This window comes from Orbicella franksi, unplaced genomic scaffold (genome assembly GCF_964199315.1).
Source record: "Orbicella franksi unplaced genomic scaffold, jaOrbFran1.1 SCAFFOLD_698, whole genome shotgun sequence".
Lineage (NCBI taxonomy): Eukaryota > Metazoa > Cnidaria > Anthozoa > Scleractinia > Merulinidae > Orbicella > Orbicella franksi.
Genome location: NW_027670679.1, coordinates 1 through 10,000, shown reverse-complemented (window position 1 = coordinate 10,000; position 10,000 = coordinate 1). Strand labels below are relative to the sequence as shown.

The 10,000-nt window shown below is 39.3% G+C and overlaps 2 protein-coding genes across 2 annotated transcripts; both read right to left on the bottom strand.

The window, feature by feature from the left end:
* Positions 1-195: 195 nt before the first annotated feature.
* Positions 196-1,758, bottom strand: LOC145473992 (uncharacterized; the record flags this gene model as incomplete). Its single annotated transcript, XM_081455100.1, has 4 exons — positions 1,749-1,758; positions 1,506-1,603; positions 1,041-1,096; positions 196-371 (listed from the first exon to the last, which is right to left on the bottom strand). Coding segments are annotated over exons 1-4 (340 nt in total), but the record flags the coding sequence as incomplete, so codon positions are not given.
* A 1,326-nt stretch (positions 1,759-3,084) lies between these two features.
* On the bottom strand, positions 3,085-7,805 carry LOC145473991 (igLON family member 5-like; the record flags this gene model as incomplete). The annotated part of the gene is made up of 5 exons (XM_081455099.1): positions 3,085-3,179; positions 3,295-3,345; positions 4,361-4,618; positions 6,934-7,182; positions 7,533-7,805. Coding segments are annotated over 5 exons (926 nt in total), but the record flags the coding sequence as incomplete, so codon positions are not given.
* Between the last annotated feature and the right edge of the window lie 2,195 nt (positions 7,806-10,000).

Below are 10,000 nucleotides of genomic sequence, written 5' to 3'. Positions count from 1 at the left end.
ACTTCTATAAATTCCATGTGCTGTACGCATGCACAGGTGACGCATGCGCCTTAGAGACCAGACGGCGATTTGTGACTGAACGTGGAAACAAAGAAACAAAAAGAAACACAAAAACGGAGCTCAAATTTAAAACCAGGCCTCACTGCCTGGGTAATTATCTTAAACTGCCGTAAAAATAAAGACAAATTGTTGTACCTTTAATGCCTGATGTGTCCGTGGGTGCAAGAGAAACTTGTTCAATGGAGTTGGGATCGACTTTGAATCCATCAAAATTATCTTTCTTTGCGGCTGTTTTCAAAACATTCAGCACCTTACTAACGACTGCGCTTTGGTTGAATTTCATCTCGAAATCTACGATGACACTGCCACACCTAAAAACAAAAAGGTCTCATTACACTGTGAAAAACCTATACAGGAATGACAACTTCCTGAACTTTTAACAGGGCTAAATCATGACAAGAGTTATTAAAATGGTTAAACGATGTTAGAGCAACTAGAGGATGGCTAAATCAACGTCTTTTAAATATATATTTGCTATCGTGAAAACTTGTTAGAGGACTGTGATGTACGGTGATTGATGCCAAAGACAGAAAAATTTATTAAATTCTTGTGGATCGAGATCTGTAAAACTTTGATAAACACAAAGATACAGCGAGTAAAGATAAGTAAAAATTACAAAAAGATATGTTACAATGCGTGCCATGCTAGAGTGAAAGGATGGAAAGTTTCTACGTCATCGATGCCTTCATTTTGTTATCATCCGGCTTTCATTACTTCGTTCCTCCGCCTAAACTGTATTTTCTTATAGCAACTCAAGATGAAGCGGTATATAGCTAACCTCGCCATGTGAGTGCAGCTCTAGGTGTACCAACATGCGCTATTAACCGGCCTTGATAAACAAGGGCTCAATAATACCCTCTCGTTTATCGTCCTAATTGTCAGTCAGAGCATCACAATGTTCCTTCCTCGATCGTTTAAGAACATATGCCCCATGAGTAAGGTCACCAAACACAAGAAGAATAGCAAAGGACATATCATACCTACTGTCTACAGCTTGGGCGGATAAACAACCCAGGTGTCTGACATGTTGACAAGCCTAAGAATAAAAACATTGACTTACTCAAAACCATCTACATCTTTCTTATTTCCTATACAACCATATTTTCACGGGACATACTTGTCTAACATGAAAAAAATAAAAAACTGTTCCTTTGTAAAATGTTTTTTAAAAGGGTAAAAAACGCTATTTGTAAAAACAAAAAAAACAAAAAAAAAACCCCGACGTTTTAAACTGCAGAAGTACCAAGAACGAAAACCCAAGAAAAACAAATCCTCTAACTTTTACCTATAAAATGTCCTATGAAAACACGGCTGCCATAGAAACGTCAAATCACGTGCTTAAACAAGTGAAACACCAATGTTCGCTAATTAATTTTAGTGAGTACTATGTTGTTTAACGTGGTGTTATAATACCAATCTGCGACACGAAAAACAAAGTAACTTACCAAACTAGGAAACCTTTTCTCAACGTCAAATCGTTCATCACAGTTTTTATCTATGGTCGCCGTGGCGGAAATGGTGTTCTCTACAACTTGAGTAGTAACTAAATAAACATAAATATCACTTTTACAAAAGTGGTGGCCTCAAATGTCTAACCGCATAAATAAGACTACAGCTTGTAATGACTTGAATCAAACAGTGCTGCCCACTTCAGCCATCGTACTAATTATCTTGCACAAAAGAAATACTTCTGTGCATGGAACGTGTATTGACCAGTCTAATCACGTCAAAGAGATTTGCATGTTCATGCAGATAATACAGCTAGGCGCCTTGAGATCCTAAATCATGATAGGATATTTCCACTTACGAGAATGGACAATAAGTTAAAGGTTGTATTCCTGAGTGCAAAATGCGAGGCTAAAATTTTGTAAAGGTAATCGCATGATTATTCTTGTGCAATTTGGAAAAAATATGCACGAATTTTACAAAAATAGTACGAATCCGTAAGGCGAGTGTCTAGTTCATTCAGCTGATCGGTTGAAGCACAGTGCAATGTTTGTCAAATTCCAAGTTTTACAAGAACAAAATATTTAAAATCATTCAACTGTGAACAGCAAATGTATGATCTTTTCAAACTGTCCAAACATTTTTAAGCAAAATATTTTTTAGATGTTCTTGTGTTCTTTTATTAACTATTGTTGTTTCACTTGGAAAACCTAATACAGTCGAACCTGTATTAAGCGGCCCTGTATGAAGCGGTCAGTTGTCAAAGTCCCGAAAATTACTTCCCTTAATTACTGTAATTTTGACCTCTTTTAAGCGGTCATCTCTATTAAGCGGTCAACTCTATTAAGCGGTCACCCCTATTAAGCGGTCAACTCTATTAAGCGGTCACCTCTATTAAGCGGTCAACTCTATTAAGCGGTCAACTCTATTAAGCGGTCACCTCTATTAAGCGGTCAACTCTATTAAGCGGTCACCTCCATTAAGCGGTCACCTCTATTAAGCGGTCACCTCTATTAAGCGGTCACCTCTATTAAGCGGTCATCTCTATTAAGCGGTCAACTCTATTAAGCGGTCAACTCTATTAAGCGGTCACCTCTATTAAGCGGTCAACTCTATTAAGCGGTCACCTCTATTAAGCGGTCAACTCTATTAAGCGGTCACCTCTATTAAGCGGTCAACTCTATTAAGCGGTCGCGGTCACCCTTTACTAAGTCCCGACGAGCTTTTTCTATTGTCTTGACCTGTATTAAACGGTTCGACTATCATTGTTTACTGAAAATTCCGGCTATTTTCATCTGTGCGCCTTATCTCAAATTTTGCACCAATATATTCCCGTAGACACGAGGTTCAAAGAATGGGTATTTTTAGGAATCCGAAGTCATTCAACTCGTACCTTTTAATCATATCTCAGATCAAAGACAGATAATTGGACAGACACCAACGACTCTTTATTGCAACCTCGTTCCCAGATTCCTCTCTCTTGAGAAAACCCTGAGAACGAGGTTGGCTTTAATTGCGCCCACCCTCCCCCCCCCCCCCCGCCCCCTCCACCCTGCCCGGTTTCCATTTTTCTCTTGGCTAATCAGAACAAGCTTGCAATTTGCACTCGCGATGAAAGCTGCACTCCTTTTCATTGATGTACTTTTCGTCTAGCTTTCGAAAATCATAAACAGCTACACAGCAAATTTCTGGCCAAACAGGCTTTAATAGCATGCTTAAGTTCCATAAAACACAATTGCTATCAATATGGAGAACTTCCATAGTAAGCACAAAGACGATACTTCTTACCTTTAGTCGTTGTCTTTGGCACTGTGGTTACTGTAGTTTGCACAGGCTTTTCTGAGATAGGAAAAATTACACGTTTTTCATGCAGAACTACCAAACATTTTTATTGTATTGGTATTTGCTCAGAGATCTAGGCTCGTTGCATTTCCTTAATTGAGGGATTTCTATTTCTTAAGAAAAATGACGAATGTTCTTCTTTATATTATGGGCGATGACTTCTGACCAGGACAACCACTTTGAATATGCCATATGAACATTTTTACTCAAAATAAACCTTTTTTCAAGTTAAAAATGCAGTGAATTGATGCAAAATGATAAAGTTAGTTTACCGAGTGCAATAACGTAGTAAAGTTTGTGGCAAACTGTTCAAAGTTCTTCTTTTATGGCATTTTCGGTGGCCTCGCATCAATGCTATATGTTTACCACAGCACACTCCATATGGAACCCTATCGATTGTTTCTTAAAATAGTACCTTAAATTCGAAGGAAAAATGCCATGGCTGCAATATCTATTAATATTATCATACAATCTAGATTCCTTCTAAAACAAAAGTACTTCTTTTACAAAGCAATAAACTGAGGCACCACGAGGGTGTCAATCGGCCACAAACCCTAAGGGCCTGCAAAAAAACTTATTTTCCTAAGAAAACCATAAAACGCACCAACCAGAAGCTGACCCTGGCAGTAACTGTTCCTAAAAAGTGTCTTTCAGGGAAAATATGGCGTCCGCTATCATTTAACTAATTTGAGGACACCGAATCAAGATAATAATCGTCGTCTATAATCAATGTCATATGATGAAGCTACGCTGTGCATCCAATTAGCAGGGAGCAGAAATATTAAGAAGCATGAGGGAAACTGCACAAAATTTTCTTTTAGTTCACTTTCAGTAGCTCCACTCCAATTTTGTATTTTTCCTGAAAATGTTCAACATTTGGACCTTTTATAAAATTATCTCTAACAATTTTAAGAATGAGTGCCACATGACTGCCTTATATTGCAATATCAGCTATAATGCGTGATTAGTCTTGTAAAGTAACTTCTTTACTAAATAAAACAATACAACTCACCAACACGTAGCTGAAACATGACAGTAACGTTTCCTAAAGAGTTTTCGGCAAAGCAGGTATACCATCCACTATCATCTAACAAAGTCTCACAAAACAGCAGAATGTTATTGGTATTTGTCATAGTGCTCGGTGAAGTTTCATTTCTCTTGTACCAAGTTATAGTGGGATGAGGGTTTCCAAGTACTGGGCAAGGAATTGCTGCTGGATCTCCCTCAGACACATCAATAGTGTAACCTTCACTGGTGATCGTTGGGGGATCTGAAGAGACCAAACAAAGATAAAACGCAGAATAAGACCTTTTGATGTCAGCACCATAACGCCTGTTGCCTAAAGTGCAATGTCGATGTCACAAACATGCTTGCAACTTGTGCAGACATTCTGTTCCTGTACACAATCTCTGTTACAAAATCTCACTGGAATATTTTGAATTTTACACAACAATTAATATTGTCCTTAACATACTAAACCCGTCTCAATAGAACTATAAAGCTGGAGTAAGACGTGGGTTAGCAAACCTTGGATTGAGAAGTTCCTCAAAGTTGACAAAATTTAAACGGGAATCAATTCGTTCATGAGGACCATTTTATTAGTACACGCAAAATAAGGAATTTCTTACTTTAGTTAGACGTCAGCATAAAGAGGAGTATACAAGTTTTATTAAAAAAAAAAAGAATATTAAGGTTGATGCGCACAATGTTAAGGTAAACTGAACAGGCAATCCTGGAGACAAAATTTTTGACAGAAAGGAAAATTGGACTGCATGCATTTGTTTCTGGGAAACTGTAAAATGGCAGTTTTGATGCCGTCCCAAGTGTCTCCTGGGGGGCGAGTCTCCAGAGCAGCAAGTATCCTGAAGTTTTGAATGCAGGTTGTCTTGGAAAACTGCCGTAGTTTCGTCGGGAAGCCACCATTCTTTGGCTTGGATTAGAAGTGGAAGCTGCGTTTGCAGCGAACAAGGTGATTATCAGTCTCATATTCTGCACCGGGTATCTCACGGGTTTGAAGAACATCTCACTGTTCACAACGGCGCATTAAAACATAGTCAATTAGGCGCCAGTGTTGTGACAGGGAATGCGTCCAAGACTACCTTGTGTTGCTGATGGCAAAACGCTCTGCGCAGAATTCAAGAAGAAGGCGCCCTTTGGTACTGTAGTCCCCCACACCATGTTTATCTAATACGCACTTTGACGTCGCCCAGACGGCCAGAGCTCGTCGTTTGCTGAGGCTAGGGCTTTCCACAAGTTGCTCGGCAACTTTTTGGTAACTTCTTGTATTTCGAGCAACTGTTTTCGTTTCGAACAACTTTTTGTATTCCGAGCAATTCCTAGTTTTCTATCAGTTCTGAGAAATCGAAGCAGCTTTTAGTGCTTAAATTGGCCTTCCTTCCAAATTCCCCCTCCCCTCTAGGGCAGGTCATGGATGCAAGATGCCTGGAGCCGGGCTGCTAGGTCAGCGGGTTTTTTTTTTTTTAATTTCAAAATGGCGGACGAAGATTCACACTCGACTGACTCGAGTGTCTCAAGTGAAGAATTTTTACCAGATTAATATTAATATTGACGAAATGTCTTTAAAACTCATTTTTCGGTTTTAATTGAGAACAAAGTTATTTAGCAACGCTGGCTACGCCGCAAAATTACACAAAAATGCTTAGAAATCTTACTTTTGTTGTACAATTTGCATATTTTTGCATCAGACCAAATAAAGAAAGAGAGCAATAATTTTTTTTGTCTTTTTGGAGTAACTTTTGAGCAGTTTTGGCTACAGAGAGCAAATTTCGACTTTTTTGAACAACTTTTGAGCAACTTTTTGAGAAATTGCGGGCAACTTATTGAAAGCCCTAACTCAGACATTCTAATCGAGGTAAATTGCCTCCTTGTCTCCAGAATGTGCCAGGGGTAGGGACGTATACACTGAGGAGTGTGGCATGTTGATGGTCACGTAATTGGAGACGCATGACGATGATGCGGGCGGAGTGACCACGAAGCCAGCATCACAAACACGCCTTTCTATCTCCGATCTTCCGGACCAGTAAAGACTGAGTGCATTCAGTTCTACAGCATACTCTCTTATGCTTCCTTCCCCTTAAAAGCGGGTTTCGCTAAGTAAATACATAGGCAAAATAAGCAGCTGTGCTATTGCTTTCGTTTTGCTTATACTAGTAAGGACTCCTTTGTTACCAGACTAACGCCCACCTATGGTAAATATCTTTTGGAATGATTTTCTTCCCCTTGGAGATGGAATATGTTATAAAAAACTCATTTTCTGAAAGCCACGTGGAGGTTGCTTTATATGTTTAAATGATGCGCACTTGGAAAAAGGCCCAAGATCATCTTATCCAGCTCAAAACCCACTCCCACATATCATTTTGTCTTTCTGTCACTGCTCAGATCTATGGACTTGTTTCAAGGGGAAAGCAAACTCTCTTAGAGCAGCCATTAGAATTCACTGCTAAATATAACGGTAGCCCTCATAGATATTGTGAGCTGATCAGCACTTTTAGCCTTCTTGTTGAACTTAAAATTAAGAAATTTCTAAGTAAAACTTTGTTTAAAGAGATTTAGTTAGGTTCTTACACTGCACATCAATGTCCACCACTGTAGAGTCCACTCCACAACTGTTGTTTGCGGTGCACCTGTATTCTCCAGCTTGGACTCTGGTGATGTTAGTGATGTTCAATGGGTCTCCCTCGATATGCTCACCAGTCGCGACATTTGTCCACAATACAGTTGGATCAGGAATACCTGCAGTCACATTACAGTACACCTTAACGTTATCACCTTCTTTGACAACTTTATTTTCAACCTGCTCCACAGATGCCTGGACTGAAAAATACAATCAAATGCACATCACTTAATGCTTGTCCTTTGCATGGCATCACGCACACTTAGGTAGGTGCTTCAAAGTAAGAAGAAAGAATGATTAGCAGACTTTCTTAGACAATCTGAATTTTTCTATAATCCAGATGATGCAGATATATGAAAGAACGTATCTTACAGCTGCAGCAGGTAAATCCTCCCCTACCTCTCAAATATCCCTCGCATTTCCCAGGAATCTTCTTAAAAATTCCGACTCCCCGCTTGATTACACATGGTTAATCTTTTTATTAGTCATTGGGTACTTGATAAAAATATTGCGATAACAATGTAACATAGTTGAATAAATTCAAACTCACCATCAACAGTCAAAATAGTATCACCACTTTTTCCAATCCCTTGGATAGAATTATTAGCCTCGCATCTGAACACAAACTGGCCAGCATCGTCCATCGTTTTCATCAAGGTTCCTGATATTCCGGATCCCATATTCTTAATCGCAGTGTCATTTTCAAACAACAAGTAAGTGTGTGCTGCTGGATTAGCTTCAGCAGTGCAGGTGAAGTTTATTACAACTCCTGTACACACTTTGCTTGTTGTATTTGTAGTTAAGCGGACATTTTCAGGTAGATCTACAAGAAAGATAGCAAAGAAATTAAACAATAATAATTAACATTGATTTTCGTTTTTACCATTATCTACTTAAACGACAGGGTGTGTTTCTGCCGAGGAACTAATAAAACAATATAGTGTTTCTGTCGAGGAACTATCGGCTGATTGTTGCCCCGCGGAAATTTGATGTTCAAACAAATATTTATCGTACATAAATATATGCTAGTTTTAAGAACATGAAATTTGCAAGGGGCAACTATCGGGCCGATAGTTCCTAGACATAAACACTCTATTGCGCGCTATTTTCAACTTGTTTGGATGAAAGCCGTGAAAGCCAAATGTAAAATTTGAAAAAGAAAACAGACAAAAACCCACTTAATACAATTTCAGTTGTTTAATTTCCAGAAGTCCGCTTGTTTACAGAAACATTTTCACGGACAAGCACTATCCATCCGGGTATTATCCGTGGGCGGGCACTATGGTCTGATAGTCTGATAGTCTCTCCGCGGACGAACACTATCGCACTACGTGATCAATTTAAACCAATAAGAATCGGAGAAAATTTAGTGGTGAACTATAAGGGCTGATATTGTCTCTCCGCGGATGAACACTATCGCGTCAAGTGATCAATTTAAACCAATAAGAAACGGAGAAAATTTAGCGGTGAACTATAACGGTTGATAGTTGCCCCAAGGAAATTTCATGTTTTAAAAACAAATATTTTCCTGAGAAGCCAAGCTACCAGGGCAAATGGGCTAGTTTCAAGAACAGCAAAACCCCAATAGGGCAACTACCAGACCGATAGTTCCGAGACAGAAATATTTTCTTACACCAGGAGCCATAATCGGGGACGGAGACCGTAAGTCTTGGGATCCGCGCGCAACACAGCGGTCAAACGTCGGGCATGCGCAAATGGGTACATTTTTGGCAGCCGCGCGCCAATTTCCCGCGCAAAAATTTAAAGAAAAACATGGAAAGCAACCGGTGTCACGCAAAATTTACGAAAAAAATGAAAAGTTCATAGAAATCTGTAAAAGGAAAAGAAAGTAGGTAAAAGGAAAACTTACGACTTTTCAGGCACAAAGTTAATTAAGTTGCCGGTATACTGTTGATTTACCATTTTGTTTTAAGCTTTACCAAAAAAGTTTATAAGCCTTGAAAACCAGTGTCATGCTACGAGCCGACGGCGTAGTATACATTTGTTTGTTTTTAGTAAAAATAGAACTGTAACCAGGATAAGACATATTGGAATAAGAACGTTCTCTGGTTAAAAATATATCAAAAACATATATATATGGCATCCTCGTCTCGGAGAGGCGATGGTCAGCGCATCACTGGCTGATAGCTTTCGGCTATCAGTCTATAGCCTTTAACGAATGAAGAATGTAACGCGCAAGCGAAAATATATACGAATGGGGTGCGAAAAATTGAGAATAAAAACAAGCGTGAAAAAAGCAAGAAGATAAAAATATAAATGAGGCCTGATTACAATAAAATAGAGTATTGTCTAGGCAACGGTTTTGAGTTGTTATCCGCGTCGACGGTTTTTGCTGTGTGCCAAGATTCTAGTGTTTTTCGAACGCAGTAATTGCCTTTGTCAATGACACAAGCATTGTGGAAATCAATGGAGTGATTGTTTTGCCACGCATGGTTGGCAACATTAGAGCCATTTGAATAGTTCTTCAAGTTTCGTTGATGTTCCTTTTTTCGGGTTTGGAAGCATCTTCCGGTTTCTCCTATGTAATTCCAAGGGCAGTCTTTACATGGAATTTTGTAAACAACATTACATTGAAAATCTGAGGGTTGTCTGAACTTTGGTGACGGGAATTCTTGTTGAAGGGTTTTAAGTGGTTTGTTGACAACTCGGATATCATTTTTGCGGAGTAATCTTGTGAGGGGCTCGGTTAGGCCGCTGATATAAGGGAGACATGCAAAACCCTGGTACGTATTAGATGGATCAGCCCATTTGAAGAACATAGAAACGAGTTCTTCTGGTGGAGGAACTGAAGATGGGGGTGGCTTCTTATTGAGGATGTTAGAAATAACAGCCGGTGGGTAACCATTAGCTTCTAATGCGGCCCTAACATGGTTGGTTTCACGTGTTTTTCCTTCAAAGCTGCTAGGGAGGTTGGATGCCCGGAACAGGAGGGTCGAGGCCGTGCTGATTTTGTGTTCTTTTGCATGATGGGAAGAGAAATCCAAATAACGGTCAGTA